Source organism: Jaculus jaculus, unplaced genomic scaffold (genome assembly GCF_020740685.1).
Source record: "Jaculus jaculus isolate mJacJac1 unplaced genomic scaffold, mJacJac1.mat.Y.cur u25, whole genome shotgun sequence".
Lineage (NCBI taxonomy): Eukaryota > Metazoa > Chordata > Mammalia > Rodentia > Dipodidae > Jaculus > Jaculus jaculus.
In genome coordinates, this window is record NW_025423515.1 from 3,216,534 (window position 1) to 3,237,552 (window position 21,019).

Sequence of the window (21,019 nt, forward strand, 5' to 3'; positions counted from 1 at the left end):
AGGTTAAATTCCAGCTAGAATACTCTAATAAGATATTAATAAGCAATGGATAAAAACAATGTTAAAGATGAGAAACTGGGTCATCACAGGGTATTGGTCTGTAGGAACTGAAGAACATGGATGAAGGTCATGATTTAGAACAAAAGCATGAAGCTTAGAGTCTGCATTGATATTGAGAGACTGGGAATTGCTAGACTTGCCATGATTGTTTTCTTTATTGTTTACTCAGACAATGCACAACACAGAGTTGTGGGATAATACAGGTAAGAAACTGCTAATCAGTAGTGCATGGACCACACAGGAAATGCCACAATGTTCGTGGAGGTGAGGTATGTGAGGATTCTCTCCACTGCTTGAACAATGGAGAAAATGATTCTGTACATGTCTTCTTTAGCTATGATGGGCAGGAAACCTTTCTGACCTTTTCACCTCACCTCCTGCTTTGGAAAGTCTGATGAAATCCACTTACATGGTTTTAGGTGTTGTTCATCTGAATGGCTTGTTGACATTAGTCTGTGCCCAGGTGTGCTCAGGATATTATCCCAGTAGCATTCTTGCCTGGACATGCATGAACTCATATCACCTGAGAGCAGAGATGATCTTCACAACATGTTTTCAAATTGTGTTTATGACCTTGGTATAGACCTCAGATGCAGAGCCCCAGGGTTGTGCTCTGTACTCAAGGGAGGGTGTCACAGAGTGGAAAGAAAAATATTAGGAATATATATATTGCCTCTTATCAGCAATAGTAGTAAGTATAGATACACACACATACATGCATATGTGTTGTGTTTATCTACTGGGAGCTGCACACTACATTTGAGCTCAGACTGAGAGCCTTGAGACATGGGGAAGCTGATCAGATTCATTTTTATCTTACTGTTTGTGATGCTTTTTGTCCTGTTCTGCAGTTTGACAGAAACCAGTTGCTTTTGGAGAATAACACAAAACACAGAAAATAATGGAGACATGTGGAAGGACTGTCTTTTTGAAATTCAGACATCACAGAAACCTAGTATTCAAAGAAATTTAAGAAGTGAGCTTCCCCAGTAAGTGCCAGTTGTGTTTCTTAATCTTGTATTTGGAAGTTTTGAATAATGTGTAAGAAGTCTGTATATGATTACACTAACACTTTTTGGATCTCTTGCTCTTTCTTTCCCAAGCATACCAATTGTAAAGGAACCAAAATTTATTTTGTCTTTTAATGAGCAGCATTTTCCCACAGTCAAATGTATCTGAATTTTTTTAATACTCCAATGTACAGAACCGGAATTTGGGGGACACAGTGATTTCATATTAGATCCTCCTTTTCCTGATAAGAAACACCACTGGTATTTGTTCAACATTAAATGGCTGAGACAAAGTATCTCTCCAAGTATCTTCTCATCTTTCATGCATTCCTAAAGTCTGTGGAAAGGGAACAATTTTCTTTGTCTGTCTAACCCTAGACAGACTTTTCTCATAGTTACAAGTCTCTAAGATAATGTGTACATGAGATTCAATGATATTTCCTTCCTTTTGAAATTGGATACAGGAAGAAGAAAGGTGACAACTATTGACTGTTTTCCTCTTTTATTGTGTTGTATTTGGACATAAGAGTATCAAAGATTTGAAATATAATCAGTCAGATATTTGATCAGTATTTGCGCTCACACATCAGTGAAGCATGCAGTTAAGAAAGGACTGTAGAATATCTGTACTCCTGGTAGAATAGGAGATGTCACCCAATGTAATGATTACTTAAGTCCCTGCTGAGATCCTAAACTGACAAGTGTTACTTGTGTTACATGGCAGCCACTACCATATAATAGCAGGATTGGCATGATGAAAACATGTTTTACACTTCTCTTTAATACTTTCTTTTTTTTAAGTTAACACTTCATATTGATACATGAAGTGTTGGTACCATCATTCCCCTTTTCCCTGCCCCTCTTCCACTGAGGACCCTTTTTAGTGGTTTTGCTGGCATACACCATGTAGTTGTGGGTAATGAGTTGAGAGGACAGAAGTCTCATCATGGGGGTAGGCAATGCTCCTAGATATTTTATCCCACTCTGCGGCTCTTACATTCTTTCTGCCCACCCTTCCACAAAATTTCCTGAGACTTGGTCAGTGTGCTTTACTTTTAGTGTGGAAGTCTCAGCATCAGGGATTTCTGCTTTAGCACATTTGGAATATTTTCGGTGTGTCTCCATCATCTGGCTCACGTTGCCAGGCTTTCTTGCTCATCTCACAGATTCCTTGTGTTTTCATTTGGGCCTTAGCCTCTGTGCTTGAGATGGTTCATTAGCTGACATGGAGTCAGGGATCCTTGTACTCTTGGTAGATTTTGGTGGTCCTTTGTTCTAGCTGTTTTCAGAAAAAGGAAAAAAAATTCTCCAACTTAGAGTGAGATCAGAATAGGTGTGTAAGAATTGTTAATTTAGAGAGATTATGGTGGCTGCAGTGTCACTTTTGGCCAAAGAGTAGTGCATGGTTCTCATTGGAGTCTATAATCTTGGTCGCCATAGGATTCGGAATTTTTCCTAACTGTAGCTATGGTTTCCTTTCCACTGAGCAGATTACTTAACCCATCAGAAAACAACCGGTTGCTTACCTATAGTGGGTTCTACTTTTGCACAGCTGTGTACATCTTGTCAGGTTGGTTGCTTGCATATAGGAAAGTCCCCTGCTTTCTCACAGCAATGTTGGATGCTTGCATCCAGAAACTACAGTTGTGCTTTCAGCACTATATGAGTTAATTAACAATCTAGGAACTGACTTCCTTCTAGATTAAACCAGATCTCTCAATGTTCTGCAATATTCTGAGTGGCCATGTGTGTGTGGTTTCTACAGGAATAGGCTCTCATTTCTCCCCTTATATGGATAATCATGCTTTGTGCTTTGACAGAGTTTGTCTTATTTTGGGGAACTCATATGTCTCTTCAGTCAAAAACTTAACATGGTTTGTAACTAATTTCTGGTACTTGGATTTGCCAGCCAGGGCCAAATATATTAGGATAAGCCTTAAGCCAATTCTTCTCAGGGCCCATCTTACCGGACAATCCTTCCATGCTATTACTGAGGGATATAACTTTTAGTCTGGTATCAAGAAGAAAATTTTCTATGGTACAAACACATTTGGATTTGGTTTTGTTTAGATCTCCATTCCCCTGTGCCTTCCCAAGCCCTTCCTCCCCTCCTATCTGGTCCAATTGTCTCTTGTATGTTTTTATTAGAGCTGCCCATTGTGTGTCTGGGAAATCTTGTTCCTTGCATTTGATTTTCCATGTTATTCCTTTTTCACCGTGGTCTGCCCATCACAATGTAGGAATCATATTTAATTTAAGAGAAAGCCATAATTTACCCTTTAAGTGTCTCCAATGATTATTCCCTTTATGTTTGCTTTAATTAAGATTCTAATGGATATGGGGCCTGTCTTCTCAGAGGGACGGAGACCATGAGGCTCAGGTGGGGGGCCCAAGGACCAGATGAAGGGGTTTGCTGGACAGTGGTTCAGGGTATGGGACTGTGTGGTCAGGTATCCGAAGGGGGCCGGGGTCGGGGGAATGGGGACAAAGCAGACTGGTGTTTCAGCTGGGCTGTGGAAGGGAGAGGATGGTATTGTGTGGTGCTTATGAGATGCTGAGGTACGAGGGTATGGGACACAGGGGTCCATTGGGACCTTGTATCAGTGGGTGGGTGGGATTGTCAGGTCTTCTTACAAGGTAGGGCAGGGATATGGGCCTGCTGCAGGTCAGGTGATGTGGGAGGATGGGCAACAGTCCCTGAAGGGTTGCGGAAAGAATGAGGGAAGGATGAACAATAGCTTACTGGTCTGGGTCTGCACATGGAGGGGTGGCCAGTGGGACATTGGTCATTCCTGGGGCTCCCTGGTGGCTGGAAAGCCTAGGGCAGGGGGAATTCTAGCCTGCTGGCCTGAGTAAACTTAGCCAGCCCATGGTTAGTGCAGGGGGGGTCCATTGGTACATGACTGGAACAGCGGCTGGGGCTGCAGCTGAGAAGGGTGCCTGAGGAGTTTGGGAGACTGCTGGGCTACCTGAGGGCGTGGAAATCAGTAGATTCCCTACTCTGTGCCTTCTCACTGGAGGTCTACCAGGATATACACACCCCTAAGAAACCCAGGGAGCCCCAAAAATGTTGCCTTTCCTTCCATGTGAAGTGAGACATCAATAGGCACATAATCATCTTGACCAGAAGTCCTAAAGAGAATGAATTGTAAGAGAACAGAAATAAGTGTTGAATTAATTCCAAGACAAAAGAAACACCAACACACTTAAATAGATATTCCAAAGCAGAATATTGTAATAGAATTCTACAAATGGATAACATACCAGTAAAAAGGAAAGCTGAAATGATTCTGAAAGTAAAAATCATAATAACCCAAATAAAAGTCTCTGTAGAAATCCTCTCCAATGAACTGCATCCTATTAAGAATTAGGAAAGAGGCTTGGGCGGGAGGGGAAGGGGAAGATTACATGTAATTATTATGATGACTTGGTGTTCACCAATTTAGTAAAGTGACATAGAAAAAACAACTTACACTAATTTAAGGTGTCCCCACTGAAACAAGCATTGTCCTCTTCCACACACACAGGTACAATGTGGTCCACCACAAACCTGAAGATGAATATTACACACATATACACACCAAAACACCACAAACTACAGCACTGCTACATTTATTTTTCATTTCTTAAAACTGAATTTTAGGATCAAGATATGAACAGATTTACTGTGTGGTGTAGGTCTACTATCAAGTTGACGGATGACCTACAGCCTTCTCACCAGATTCTTGTGTGCTAAGGATGAAACCAGCTCTTTAGACATGTTTACAACAAAATAAATACATGTATGAACGGTCTGTCATTACATAATTTAAAAATGCATAGTTGTTCCCTATGTCATGTGGTTTCATATCCTCACATAAAAGTGAACGGTAATATGAAAAGTTCAGTAGAAAGCCTCATTTATTGTATGTATTACATGTCCACTCTATTTGCTTTGAAGATTATCCTGCTTGAAGCCTTATCCATAATGATCATTTTGTTTCTTTTTAGTTTGCCAGTCAAAAAATATCAATATATTCTGACACTGATTTTTGTCACCGAGGAGATCAACAAGAATCCCAACCTTTTACCCAACATCTCTTTGAAATTTAATTTCTTTCCTGACAAGTGTGACGATTCATTTAAAATTATAATTTTCTTACGTTGGAGAGCAGTTATATATCGCAAGCTTCCTAATTACAGCTGTAAATTGATGGGATGTGGTATACTACTTACAGGACCAACATGGGCAGCAAGTAGCAAAATTGGGACATTTCTGAAGATCTTTCATCATGCACAGGTGAGACTGTGCTATAAATGCTATAAACTTGTTCCCTTTATTACTTTTCATATGTGCCTAGGGATATTTCAATAGGGTACTTGATTATGCATATATTGTTATGTATACTTTACTGGGATAATAATCTGTAACTTGGTGGTTATCAGCACTTAACTTTTAAAAATTTACACGAGGTATGTGGCAACATGCAAAGGGATTTCCTACAACCCTTAAACTGTTCATTAATTTTCCAGAGTCTTATGGATAGTGAAATATGATCAATAATGAGGTGAACAATCATCTTCCTCACCATTCTTCCCAAGTAATGATTAACACATTTCAGATCTTACATTGAGTTTTCTTCCAATTCCCTTCCTCATGTTTATTTCTATGTTCTGTGTCCTTTAGATTCACTATGGTCCATTTCATCCTATTCTGAGTGACCACTATCAGTATCCTCATCTGTATCAGATTGCCCCCAAGAACACAAGACTGGCTTTTGCCATGGTCTCCTTAATGCTTCATTTCAACTGGACCTGGGTGGGGCTGGCCATCCCTGATGATGACCAAGGTACCCAATTTCTCTCAGACTTGAGAGAAAACATACAAGGAAATGAACTCTGTTTAGCCTTTGTGAATGTGATCTCATTAAACATGGAGTTATACAATACAAGGGCTGAGATATATTATAAACAGATTGTGACATCATTGGCAAATGTTGTTATCATTTATGGGGAAATGAATTCTACACTAGAATTGAGTTTTATAAGATGGGCTTATCTACGCATCCAGAGTATCTGGGTTACCACCTTACAGTTAGATGTCATCACAAATATGAAAGGAGATTTCATGCTTGACTCATTCCTTGGGACTATTGTTTTTTCAACCCACCATCATGAGATTCCCAATTTCAAGAAATTTATCCAAACAATGTGCACTTCCACATATCCCATAGATATTTCACTGCTGAAATCAGAATGGATGAACTTTAATTGTTCAGACAATGAATCTAAATGCCAATCACACAGCATGTGTTTACCTAACACTTCATTAGAATGGTATGCAGATCAAGGATTTGACATGGCCATGAATGAAGAGAATTACAATCTATACAATGCTGTGTATGCTTGGGCATATGCCCTTCATGAAACATTATTTCAACAGGTAGATGCTCAGCCAAGGACACCTCAAAACCTACTTGATTGCCCAAAGGTATGTAGTGTCATCAATATTACCTTCTTAGTGGTTGCACACATATTTTAAAAAACACTGGTATTGGGAGTACTCTTCCAAATTAAAAATATTTGTGTATTGTTTTGTTTCCTAGAAAGTAAATCTAGATGTGTGTTTTTAGTTACTTTTTTTTTGGGGGGGGGGGGCTGGAAATACCTGACAAAAGAAACTTAGTGGAGAATAGTTTCACTCTGGTTCACACTTCAAGTGTACAGTCCATCATGTTGATAACAGCATGGAAGCAAGAGTATGACAAAACTGTGCCCATGGCATACACAGCCTGTCAGCAGAGAGTGATGAGTATATGTGGTCTGCCAATTTTCACTGATTAGAAACCCTTGTCCCGTGGGATAGTGCCACCTGCATTCAGTGTGATTGTTCCAAGTTTGGTTAACTAACCTATAGATTTATTGGAGACATGTTCATCTTGCTCATGTCCATAAAGATTTGAGTGATGTTTTTTATGTGCCCAATGATCCTGATAGCATGCCCAACTGTTCTAAGTATTTGAAACATAATCCCAGGTTTTTGTAATCATGAAGTGTTTGAATATCAAGATGTGAAATTGCTTTTCCCATGCCAAAGTACACTATTTGGGTGATTGACAGGTCACATGAGTTGTTAAAGAATTCTGTATCACTGCAATTACTAAAGACTATAATGCTTTAGTTAATGTTCTTTTGATTTTTGTAAATATAATGGATTTAAAGGCTTATCTCATTAACCTGGCCCAATATTTGGTGATCATTTTAGAAGATTCTCCAAAAACAAATATAAAAATACAGTAATACTGAATCAATCAGTGGAATTTCATTTATTATGCACTATTAGGTACATACAATGAAGTTTTCTTATGAATGATGGGTTGCAAAAAAGAGATATTACATAGAGTATGTCTATATGTGTGTACATACGTAATTGCAAAATGATATATCTCTTTTAGTTTTACCATGCTCTGAAGAACATACAATTTATTAACCCTGTTGGAGACCTAGTGACAGTTAATGAGAATACAAAGATTGATGCAGACTATGATATTCTCCACATGTGGAATTTTCCACGAGGTCTTGGAATAAAGGTCAAAATAGGACAGTTTTCTCCATATATGAATATTGGTCAGCAATTGTATTTGTCTGATAAGACAAAAAAGTGGACAACAGGAAGTAGGCAGGTAGGTTTTCTCTAACTGTAATGCATTCCTCTAAAGTTATTTTTATTTACATAGTTATCTATTTAGTACATAAAGAACAAAAATAATGTGGGGCAATGTGCACCCCCTCCTCATTTGGTCAAGAACAGCTTGTTTAGGGTTTCTTTTCAAGCCTGCTTGATTTCCTTTCTATCTTTTAAAAGCTATTCATAGCAAACAAAACGTTTTATCAAAATCTCCATATGTATGACAACATACAAAGTATTAAATGGAGTTTGACCTTTCAATTTTATTATAGGCTTGGAAAATAAGTTTATTAATGCTGCATTATTTTAACTCATAATTATGAATGAAGTAGATGAAATTCCTACCTGTTACAAACACATTTCTGGTTTTCCTCAGATTCCCTCCTCTGTGTGCAGTGAGACTTGCAGGCCTGGTTTCAGGAAGTTCTGGCAGAAGGGAAAGGCAGCCTGCTGTTTTGTTTGTTTCCCCTGCCCAGCAAATGAGATTTCTAACAATATGGGTAAGTTGATAGTTTAGGGAGTATTGCAGTCAGGCTTGTATTGCTGGTAGAAATCACCCAACCAAGAGCAGCTTGTGTGAAAAAGAGGTTTATTTTGGCTTACAGCTCAAGGGGAAGCTCCACAATGGCAGGAGAAAACGAGGACATGAGCAGAGGGTGGACATCACACCCTGACCAACCTAAGGTGGACAATAGCAACAGGAAAGTGTGCCAAACACTGCCATGAGGATACTGGCTATAACAGTCATAAGCCCACCCCCAACAAGACACAGGCTCCAGCAGACGTTAATTCCCAAATCTCCATCAGCTGGGAACCTAGCATTGAGACACCTAAGTTATGGGGACACCTGCATCAAACCACCACAGGGAGTAATTCTCCAGTTCGATTGTTTCTCCACTCATACTGGGAACCAGTATCTAGTGAGAATATGCAAAGTAGTTCAGAAATAAAAGTTAATTTAAAGAATCTAGACATGGAATATCACAAACATCAAAATCTTGTTTTGAAAAACCAAAATAGTCTGATTAAAATGTCAAAAGTGTTATTTTAGATATGCATCCAAGCATTTAAGGAGGTAATGGGAAATGTTTGATGATCAAATATAAGAATAAAAATAAGCATGTATTTCTAGGATGTCAAGAGTACTAGGTTGAGCACTGAGTGGATGAATAGGTATTATTTAATGTTGCTCTCTAGTTTACACTTGAGAAGAGAAGCAAACATGGAGGTGAGATGTTATAGTAGACCTTAAAGGCTGCAATCAATAAAATCAAAGGGACTTAAGTAATTATATATAAATTGATCTATTAAAGTCTTCAAGGTACTCTCATACCCAGGTCACATTTCCAGTGTACCCGAAATTAAAGTAGGTAGGGAGTGGTGTTGATACATAATGTAAAAGAGGAATGAGTGATTTTAATTTGTTTAGATGTGATTGGATAAAGTCATAAAAAAGAATTTAAAACTATTATTGGAAAGAAAATAAAAACCATGTTTATTCAGATAATACCATACATACAATTCAAATTGTCTTGTTACATAAAAACTATAGAGGTGATGGATGAGATTCATATTAATATGGAAAGTGTTTTATTTTTGTGCATGCTGTCCATGCTACTTGTAGCAAATAAAGTGGAATTGACACCCATATAACCTAGACTAACTATGACATGCCTACACAATAAAATCGTATGCACATAAATTTCAAAAACATAATTAAGAAAAGTAAGATTTGAATTATAAATGTAAAAATACCATATTCCTTAATGAAAATACTGAATATGGGATAGCATATAATGCTTTTTAATCCTATTTTATGATTCAATGTGATCACGATCAAAATTGTGAAACACCATGATAGAAAATACAACTTACAGGTGGGAGGAATTTCTCTCCAATTCACTATTATGCATCATATTCAATATTATCAAAGTTGGAAAAACATTTTGCTCATAATGCTTTCTCAATAATTTCCTGACCAAATTCCGTTAAAACATAGACCAAGGGTTATGGAGGCAGAATTTGGAGAAATAGGTAAATGCTATGTCCTCTCCAGATTAGTACATTAATACCTATGCCAAGGAAATGGGTTTAAGCAATAGTGATATTGGTGTGAATTATATATCGGGATCTTCAATTTCATTTTTATAATATTTATTTATTTGTTCATCTTTGGGGTTTTTTTTTGTTTTGTTTTGTTTTGTTTTTGAGGTAGGTTCTCACTGTAGCTCAGGCTGACATGGAATTCATTATGTAGTCTCAGAGTGGCATTGAACTCACTTTGGTCCTCCTATCTCTGCCTCCCTAGTGATGGGATTAAAGGCATGTGCCACCATGCCTGGAGTATTTCTTAAAAATAAGTTTTGAAACAATTATATGTATGAACTGCCATCTAAGGACAAAGCCATAGGGCATCACCTTGATACAGACAAAGACTTCATAAGATATATAACCATGCTTGGAAGGAACAATCACATTTTATTGTTGAAATTTATGGTCATTGTCAAAAACAAATAAAAGGTTTTCAAAATACATCAAAGAGCCAGGCGTTATGCATGCCTTTAATCCCAGCACTCTGGAGGCAAGGGTGGGAAGATTTCCATGAATTCAAAGACACCCTGAGACTACATAGTGAATTCAAGGTCAGCCTGAGCTAGAGTGAGACCCTACCTCAAAAACAAAACCAAAAACAAAACTCGAGAGCAGCATCAAGAGCAAGAATAAGCGACAGCAAGAGTGCTTCTGGTCAGGACAGTGTCCACCTAATCATGACTCAGCTCTCAGGGTAAGGTCAAGCAACATCTGTGGGAGAGCATGGAGGGGCACCAGAGGAAATCAATGGATTTCCACACTCCCTTGTGGCCCAGTAGACCCTAGTCTCAGCCACTGTCCCTGATCAGGTTCTCTGCTGTGCTCCCTGCAAGCTCCCAAGTCAACAGCAGCATGAGTGCTGTCCCTCCCTCCCTTTATGGATGTTTAAAAGACTGTTTTAAAGGGGCTGGAGAGATGGCTTAGTAGTTAAGTGCTTGCCTGTGAAGCCTAAGGACCCAGGTTCAAGGCTCAATTCCCCAGGTCCCACGTTAGCCAGATGCACAAGGGGGCACACGTGTCTGGAGTTCGTATGCAGAGGCTGGAGGCCCTGGCGCGCCCATTCTCTCTCTCTCCCTCTATCTGTCTTTCTCTCTGTGTCTGTTGCTCTCAAATAAATAAATAAATAAAAATTTTTTTTTTAAAGACTGTAAAGAAGACATATAGCCATGTACCTCTCAGATCTTGGACTGCACTGTTTATACAACTCTGAGTGAGAATTATCATTATTATTTTTTGAGGAAAACCTGTTTCTTTTTATTAAAGAGACTAAGGGCAGGAGAGGGACACAGAGAGAGAATTGGTGTGCCAGGATCTCCAGCCAATGCAGTCAAATTTCAGACACATATGTCAACTTGTGCACATATGTGACTTTCTCATATGTCCCTTTGTGTGTCTGACTGCTGAGGGATCTAGTAAATCAAATGTAAGTCCTTTGGCTTTGCAGACAAGGGCTTATTCACGAACCCACCTCTCCAGCAGTAGAAATCATAAGAAATACTTCATCTAAGCTATGTTTTGCATTCTATTACATTACAACAACATTATTTTATTTTTTAAGACAATCTACCTTGATTTTTGTCAGTAGGAACAAGGAATACAAATATGCTTCGCCTCTAAAACAATTGTTTGTACCGTGCTGTGAGTAAGAAGGAAAGACTGCCACTATCCTGATGATACTTTGCTTTGTCTGCCAGATATGGATCAATGTGTGAAGTGCCCAATCGATCAGTATGCCAACAAAAAGCAAACTCACTATCTCAAAAAAATTGTAACATTTCTGTCTTATGAAGACCCCCTGGGGATGGCTCTGGCTTGCTTGGCCCTGTGCTTCTCTGCACTCACCTCTCTTGTTCTTGGGGTTTTTGTGAAGCACCAAGACACACCGATTGTAAAGGCCAATAATCGAACAAACAGCTACATCCTGCTCATCTCCCTCAAGTTTTGTTTTATCTGTTCATTACTCTTCATTGGATATCCCAAAATAGTCACCTGCATCCTGCAGCAGGTCACATTTGCAGTTCTGTTCACTGTGGCTGTGTCCACTGTCTTGGCCAAAACAATTACTGTGGTTCTGGCCTTCAAGGCCACTGCTCCAGGAAGAAAGATGAGGGGATTGCTCGTATCAGGAGCACCTAACTTCATCATTCCCATCTGTACCTTGATCCAACTTGTTCTCTGTGGACTCTGGCTGGGAACATCCCCTCCCTTTGTGGACACTGATGCACACTCAGAACATGGGCACATCATCATTGTGTGTAATAAAGGCTCAGTCACTGCCTTCTACTGTGTCCTGGGATACCTCGGATCTCTGGCTGTAGGGAGCTTCACTGTAGCTTTCCTGGCCAGAAACCTGCCTGACACATTCAATGAAGCCAAGTTCCTGACCTTCAGCATGCTGGTGTTCTGCAGTGTGTGGCTCACCTTCCTCCCTGTCTACCATAGCACCAAGGGGAAGGCCATGGTGGTAGTGGAGGTCTTCTCTATCTTGTTCTCCAGTGTGGGATTGCTAGGTTGCATCTTTTTCCCCAAGTGTTACATCATTTTATTAAGACCCAGTAGAAATTCTGTTCAGAGGATCAAGAAGAAACAACCAATTTATTGTTAAATTTAATTTATATGTATTCATTTAGTGTATATCACATAAAAACCTTTTCATTATTATAGCAACTAAATATTAGAAAATGATAAAATACTTGTTCATATGTATAACTCTTATTTGTTCTCTAAAGATATTTATCAGGACTTCTAGCAGAGAGAATGGGCACATCAGGGCCTTTAGCCACTGAAAACAAACTCCAGATGCATGTGCCACTTTGTGCATCTTGCTTTACATGGGTACTAAGGAATTGAACCTGGGTCGTTTAGGCTTTGCAGGCAAGTGCCTTAATTACTGAGGCATCTTTCCAGCCCCTAAAAGTATTTTTAAAATTAAATACTTAAGACTTCTGGCCCACTAGGCCTTTTCCGCTGCTTCTCTCCCTGCTTTATCTCTGTACTGGCTGCAGTCCTCCCGTCCTCTGTCCCAGCAGCATCGCACATCCGACCCCAAGGCCCGGTGGCTCTTCCGCGCTCTCCCGCCGGGCGGTAAGGGCCGAGGCCTGCCGCGCGTCGATCCCCGCAGCTCCATGGAGGCCACCGCCGCCGTCTCCGGGATGCCGCGATGCCGCGCTGGGCGGCCGCCGTGGGCCGCTGGGGCTGGAGGCTCCCGGCGCTGCTGCTGGAGATCACCTTCGAGCTGCCCGACAATGCCAAGCAGCGCTTCTAGGAGGACATTGCGCCGGGCACCGCGTGCGCCCTCGAGTTCCAGGTGATTACTGGTGGTCACTATGATGTAGATTGTCGATTGGAAGATCCTGATGGTAAAGTGTTATACAAAGAGATGAAGACACAGTATGATAGTTTCACCTTCACGGCCTCCAAAAATGGGACCTACAGATTTTGCTTCTGCAATGAGTTCTCTACTTTCACACATAAAACAGTGTATTTTGATTTTCCATTTGGGGAGGATCCACCTTGTTTCCCAGTAAAAACCGAGTCAGTGCCCTTACCCAGATGGAATCTGTTTCCATTCACCAAGCTCTGAAGTCTGTTACTGACTATCAGACTCATTTCCGGCTGAGGGAAGCTCAAGGCCAAAGCCGAGCAGAAGATCTAAATACAAGAGTCGCCTATTGTTCAGTTGGGAGAAGCCTTCATTCTTCTGGTGGTTAGCATAGGGCAGGTGTTCCTTCTGAAAAGTTTTTTCTCAGATAAAAGAACCACCACAACTCGTGTAGGATCCTAACGCGTTCTGAGAAAGGATGCAACTTTGCCGCTGAAATTTCGCTATCCTCTAATTTTAGGTACTGAATAACTTGATATTGCCACCTTTTAAAACTCTGCTCTTAAACTTGTTGATGAGAGATGTATAATGTATATGCCCACACTGGAAAGGACACCTTTTTTTAATTTGTGAAGGTGGAGAAACTTTGGAACTTACTTTGGGCTATTCATGTGAAATATTCAATACCAATGATCCACTTTTTTCTTGGTTGTTTCTGTCTACTCTTCATACACTAAATTTTGGTATTATGATTCGTTTTAACCATTTAAAAGTACTTTTCTTATAGGTTGTTGATACTTCTAAAACCTTAAAGTCTGTGTGTGTTATGGAGGAAGAAAACTGCCTTTTAATTGTTTATAGTGTATAAAGTTGTGTTTTTAAGAAAACCAAATGTGATTAACTGTAGCCCAAGCCCTATTCGGCACTGCTTAATTTTGTGTGTGTGGCGGGGGTCTACCATAGAAATGTTAGTTATTATTGATGCAATTTTAATTGATATGTCATGATATAATTTGTTTCTCACTAATTTGGAAAATGTATAATTTTGTGTTTATTCTGATTTATAACTAGCTAGCCATGTTATTTTTATAGAAGTATTACTACAGAAAATAGCATAGTGGAGTTTATACAGACCTTGAAAATCAGAATGTTATAACTAATAGGATAATTAAAAAATAACCATAGGCACTACAATAGGTTGAGTGAGATGGGAAAACACTTAGTGAGTCAGTCGTCTATACTCGTTGGATTTCCAGTGCTTTTACAGAGGGAAAAGATGGTCTGTTTCATTTTAACATTTGATTGACTGGTTCCTGCTTGTATGTGATTTTAATGTCTACAAGTCATTCCCTTTTTAAATTGACAGTTATTCCTGTCACATCGGTGCCACACATTTTATCCTCATGGATATGATGCAATGAGAAGTTGGTTTTGTCTTTTATTGTTTTTGTCTTGTTTGTATAGTCTCTGGTTAGCAGCACTAAAATTACTTAAAAACTTAGAATGGTATGTGTTTCCTATTTGATAAAATCATTGATTTGTAGTTCATCTGTTGAGTGCTAAATTGTTTATACTTTGCATACTGTAGAGTTGATACTATTTGTGTCTTATACCTTGTGTAGATTAAGCTCATTGAGGTGAGAGCTTGTTCCATATATCCCAGAAAAGAATACCAGATGATGGAAAATTGTATACAGACTTAAGGCTGTTTTGGGCTGTTTGAACAGGGAAAGGGGAGGCATGGACTTGCTTTTCTGCCATGCCTTCTTTCTTCACCCAAAAGTGATTGGGACTAAATGGAACACATTATAGAGCCATCAGTATTGATACCATGGGATACTGATTAAATAACAATCCTAGTCACTTAAATATTACCAACTACAAGTTAGCTCTCAGTTCCAAGCTCTTAAAATATACATTTAGTATGTTACTATGTAAGAGCAAAATGTATTCCATTTGTCTTGCTTGCTAATTTCAGATGTCATGGTGTAGCAAGGGGTGAGTGTACTTTGAACACTTTAGGGCTCTTTAAGGCCGAGTAGCTACTCCTTAAACAATGCTTGCAGATGGATTACAAAGAGAAGATTAAGCTGGGCGTGGTGGCACACGCCTTTAATCCCAGCACTCAGGAGGCAGAGGTAAGAGGATCACCGAGAGTTCAAGGCCACCCTGAGAATACATAGTGAATTCCAGGTCAGCCTGAGCTAGAGTGAGACCCTACCTTTAGAAAACCAAAAAGAGAAGATTAAGATTTTTCATGTTTATCTACTTAGGTTCTTGTACTAAAGTCCTGCAGCTTTCTAAGTGTCCCTTGAGGTTGGATGTGAATGTTTAAAGCACCAATATTAATGTGGCTGCTAAGCATGGGCATATGTAACATGTCTTTTTCTGGATGCCAGTGTATTCTATTGTGTTCCAATACTCAACACCATAAATTTTGCCAAATTGGTATAACTAACACACTCATGTAATCTGTGTCTCTCAAAACTTCATGATACTAAAATATTACTGTAAGTAATCTTAATGAAACCATTGAGATATAGTAAATCTTGAAATCACTACTGATCCATTGTCAGAAATAGTACATACTTAATCTAGTCTCAGTGTAACTGGTTCCAGTTTTGACAGCTAATCACTCAACTGGATATGAATATGTAAGAATGCACATCCACACAAAAGCTAAATAAGTTTTTCTTTCTATTCCATCATTAGGAGCTCATCTTTTTTTTCTGTATTCCTTTTGTAGCTTTTACCGCAATTTGAATATCCCACATACTTGTATTTGCTCACACAACTCAAAATACATATTTGAATACCATAAAAAAAGATATTTATCAGCTTCCTTGAACAACCTTCAGGTCAGGGTCCATTTTCATCACACCCACTTAAATCCAATTTCTCAAACTTGCATATGCCTCTGGAGTTCATTTGCAGTAGAAAGAGTAATAATTTTCTCATAATCTGTCAAATGAGTAATTATAATCATTTAGTAAAAAACATGGATAATGTGCTGGGAATTTTGCTCCTATCAATCTTTTTTTTTCAGAAAAGGATTTTTTTTTAATTCAAGTAACTGCAAGTAGGAAAACAGAGGGGGCCCTAGTCTTGAACAAATGGCCACCCCCTTCTCCAACAGAACAAGGGGAGAAGGTGGCCCCTATACCCTTGGGGTCAGTGTGGGGCCACCCTCCTGACAGTGCTGCAGCATCCAGTGGGCTAGGCCCCACCCTCCCTGGGACCTGGGTGGTCAGCAATCCCACCCGCGGTGCCCCAGCCCCGCTTCCCTGTCTGGGGAGGGATTCAGGCAGAGCAGGTGACGAGGATGAACGTCACGCTGGTAGCAGCAATGGTGGATTTCTAAGAATGAACATTGAACAAAAACAACGCAACTGTCCAGAGGTAGTTTGTGAACAGAGGAAAGGATGGAGCCAGAACCTTGGGGGCAGGGTGGAGCAGGAGGGGCGGGGCTAGCTCCTTATTAGTGCCCCACTGGAAGGAAAGCCTAGGTTGGAAGCAGGGAGGTTGGGAGCACCCCAAGCCTGCCAGAGGAAACTTAGGTAAGTGGTGATGGTCACAGCAGTGGGTATCAGGTCTCAGGGAATGGGAAGTGGGAGGGGCTTCAACACATGCCCTGCTGCTCCCCATACCCCAAGAGCTTGTCCTACACCAGGTAGTGGGAGGAACTGGGTGAGAACCCCCCTGACAGTTTTGGTTGGGGCATCCTGGGCCCTGTGCATCCCCCTATTCTGGGAACACCTGCTGCCAGTTCAGCCGAGTGGGCTTGTCAGAATGAGATGGGGCTTGGGACCCCTTTAAGGCAAGGGGAGTGCTCCCAGACACAGAGGCCACAGGAGCTGCGGCTCCCAAGCCAAGGGCCTGAGAGCAGCGTCTCCAAGGGAGGGAGGGCGGGCAGGCTGTGTCTACGAGGACGTTAGCCTGGTCTGGGAAGAGAAGAGGCAAGTGTGTGCATTGGGCAGGAGGGTGCGGGATGGAGGCCCCCCACGCGGCAGCAGAGCCCTGCATCTGGTGAGCGGTAGTGTGCGGTGGGGTGGGCGGGCGGGCCGGAGCCAGCGTCCAGTCCCAGAAGGAAGCGGCTCCTCGCGGCCCCCAGGCCGCACTGCGCGGTCACTGCTCCTCCTCCGAGGACTCCTGCGAGATGCCCTCCTCTTCCTCCTCCGCCAGTTTTTTGGGTCTGCGCCTTGGTTTCCTCCCTGGAGCCGTGGTGGTTTTCTGGGTCATGATAGCGCCCTTGTTTTTGCTCCCTTTGGTCGGCCTTGAGGTCGCTTGGGTGTTGGCTCTCCACTAGGCTCCTTCGGAGGCTGCTTGTGGGCTTACATAGGCCCGCTTCTCAGTACCGTCGTTTTCCTGCTTGGAGGACAAGGGCTGGCTGGATTTGGAGCTCCACTCGCTCATCTTCCTTCTCTACGAAGTGGTAAGGACTGAGTGCTGGGATGCGTGAGCTCGGGCGTGGGCCATCGCTGCCCTGCGCTGCCAGGACTGTGGGGGGCGGTGACGGTGCTGGGCGCTGAGGACTGGCCTGGCTCCGCTGCTGCCGCCGCTGGTACCAAATGCGGATCTGAAACCGGAAGGAGGGGGCAGAGACGCTCAGAGACCCACTGCCCGCTGCCCACAGCCTCCTCCTATCAGTCTTGATAACAGGAAATGTATCTGATACTTTCTTCACATTGTTTATTTAAACTTGCTATAGATCGATGGATAGAACAAATGTCTTTGAGCCTGACTAAAAGGTTGCAGTTGGATTTCCTTTTCCTTAGATGGACAGCAGAGAGACACCACCAAACAGCTGGCAAACATGGTCTGAGCACACACTGCTCTAAAACCACCTTAAGGCTGGACTTAAGATCCCCCCACGGTACTCCCCCAGTGACACCTCCTCCACTGGGCTGCTGGAGACTTAAGTTGCACGCTTAACCTTAATCAAAAATCCCTGAAGGAATTCTGGTTAAGATGGCAGTATAGGTACCACGCTAAAGCAGCCTGGGGGGGGGGGGGGAAGACCAAAAAAACTCAGCAAAATACACACTTTTACTAAAAAGTGAGGTGTATAGGAAATGGAAGCAGCAATGGAGAAGTAGGAGAGATCCAGAGCATCCAGACAGTGCAAAGGCCACCAAAAGTGGCCCCACCAGCTACACCAACCATGGCTGTGGCGCACCAGAAAGCCTCCAGACTAGGCACCAGCCGCAGGAAAAGCCAGATGTGGGGATTTTCCCCTCACACTGGTGCTCGCCGCAGCTCAAGAAATGTGATGTGAGAGCAGCTGTGAGCGACGGAGGAGCAGACCATGATCTAGAAGAACACGTGGAATAGTGATAGAACCAGAGGTGCTGCAGCACCCTCTCCACCCCCACAGCCTGAGCCAAGCTCCAGCGAACAGAGCAGCGTCCTGGACCAGGCCACGCCAACTTGAGCCAACAGTGGGACCCAAGCAGGAGCAGAGTTCTCAGCAACCTCAGCGCTCCAACAATGGTAACATTGTCCACAGCAGCAGCAGATCCAGTAGTGGCGGCAGCAGCAGACGCAGCAGCAGCAGCAGCTTCAGAGGCAGCAGCAGCAGTGGCTCCAGCAGTGGCAGCTACAGCAGCAGCAGCAGAGGCAGCAGCAGTGGTGGGTCCACCAGCAGCTGCTTTCAGCAGCAGCAGCAGCAGCAGCACTGGATCCAGCAGAGGCAGCTTTAGCAGCAGCAGTTCCATCAGCAGGTGTGCTGATGTGCAGGGCCACAGTTGCCAGGCTTGGTTTTCCCTGCAGGAAAAGCCAGTGCCCAGCTCCAGAAATCAGGACAGCAGCCTAACGACCAGGCAGCAACTTGACTGAGAACAAAATCATCCAAGGTAACTAGGATTGCACCCAGGAATAGTCTCACTTGGTCACAAGCTGACTTGGATCCCTCAGCAGACCAAAATCTTAATCTCTATGCTGATAGAGGATCTGGTTGTTATAATAACTACTCTGGCATACATACTTGGAGCTGTTTTTGATTGAATGGGTACAGTGTTTAGTTGACTTTTAGAATCTACCTGTATTTTATTCCACTCAGCCTACTTGAATACTCCAATAGCAGGGAAACTCAACCCCTAAGAGCACCTTTGTAGATACACTGAGAGTCTTAAGAGTCTCACCTAACACCCAAAGTTCCTACCCTGAAAATATACAACATCAAATCAATTGATACAGCTAAGAATACCCAGCTAGCTAGAAAATCCAAGCATTAACTTAATCCAAGATGCAAAAATATATACATTATAACACAAGAAACACTAAAAAGCAAGACAACATAAATACACCTAAAAGTATTAATGCATCAGAAATGACCTCCAGTGAGAACGAGTTAGAGGAAATGCCTAAGAAAGATTTCAAAAGAATGATTGAAAATGTGTTCAAAGAAGTCAGAGAACAAATCAAAGGAGTCAAAGAGGAAATCAAAGGAATCAAAGAAGATGCAGGACATCAATTTCATGAAATAAAGAAGCAATCAATACAAGACATAAGTAAGGAAATAGAAATAATAAAAAAAAACAGTCAGAATTACTAGCAATAAATAACACAGTTAATCAAAACAAAACAAAAAAATCTCAAGATAATCTAACCAGTAGAATGGATGAAGGAAAGGACAGAATACCTAAGCTAGAAGACCAGGTGGCAGATCTAATACCAGCCAACACAGAGAAAGACAAACTTATAGAAAAGTATGAGTGGGAATTTCAAGATATTTGGGACACTATGAAAAGAACAAATATAACAATTCAGGGCATAGTAGAAAAAGAATACCACCCAAAGGCATAGTGGCATCATCAAAAAAAATCATAGAAGAAAATTCCCCCAAATTGGGAAAGAGGTGCCAACACAGATACAGGAAGCCTTTAGAATCCCAGACAGACAAAACCTGGCAAGAACCTCTCTTTGCCATACTATAATCAAACACCCAAACACACAAACCAAAGAAAAAATATTGAAAGCAGTTAGAGAGAAAAATCAAGTTACCTACAAAAGCAAGCCCATCAGGAATACAGCAGATTATTCAACAATAATTTTAAAAGCCAGAAGGGCTTGGCATGATTTATTCCAAGGTCTGAAAGATAAAAACTGTCAACCAAGGTTACTTTATCCTGCAAAGCTATCCATTCAAATATACAGAGAAATAAGGACATTCCATGATAAAAGCAGGTTAAAGGAGTATTTGAAGACAAAACCAGTTCTGCAGAAAATACTTGATAGAATCCTACATGCTGAAGAAAAGAAAAAGCACACATATAAGGAACCTAGAAAAAACAAGCAATACTCAAATACTAGTTAACACAAGAGAGCACAAGTAGAATCGGAACCACAAAAAAAAAAAAGGTAAACATAAGTACACACCTGTCAATAATATCTCTTAATATCAACGGCCTCAATGCCCCAACGAAAAGGCATAGGTTATCATACTGGGTTCAAAACCAGGATCCTACAATTTGTTGTCTCCAAGAAACTCACCATTCTACAAAGGATAGACATTATCTTAGGGTGAAAGGTTGGAAGACGGTGTTTCAAGCAAATGGGCCTAGAAAACAAGCAGGGGTTGCTATCCTAATATCTGACAAGGTAGACTTTAGTCCAATGTTAGTCAAGAAAGATAAGGAAGGTCACTTTATATTGATTAAGGGCAAAGTCCAACAGGAGGACTTTACAATCCTAAACATATATACACCTGATATGGGGGCTCCCAAATTTATCAAACTAACACTATTAGAACTAAGGTCACAGATAACAACAAACACATGGTACAGGGTGACTTTAACACCCCACTGTCATCAATTGACAGGTCATCCCAGGAAAAAATAAACACAGAGGCATCTGGACTAAATGAGGTCA

General features: G+C 41.3%; 1 protein-coding gene and 2 pseudogenes across 1 annotated transcript; 2 read left to right on the forward strand and 1 right to left on the reverse strand.

The window, feature by feature from the left end:
* Positions 1-288: 288 nt before the first annotated feature.
* On the forward strand, positions 289-12,433 carry LOC123457509 (vomeronasal type-2 receptor 116-like). The gene is made up of 7 exons (XM_045141387.1): positions 289-329; positions 912-1,036; positions 5,069-5,349; positions 5,737-6,540; positions 7,505-7,732; positions 8,114-8,237; positions 11,523-12,433. Exons 1-7 carry the CDS (start codon positions 289-291, stop codon positions 12,431-12,433), a joined length of 2,514 nt encoding a protein of 837 aa, XP_044997322.1.
* A 555-nt stretch (positions 12,434-12,988) lies between these two features.
* LOC123457552 lies at positions 12,989-13,612 on the forward strand (annotated as a pseudogene).
* A 3,658-nt stretch (positions 13,613-17,270) lies between these two features.
* On the reverse strand, positions 17,271-17,563 carry LOC123457553 (annotated as a pseudogene).
* Positions 17,564-21,019: the final 3,456 nt, after the last annotated feature.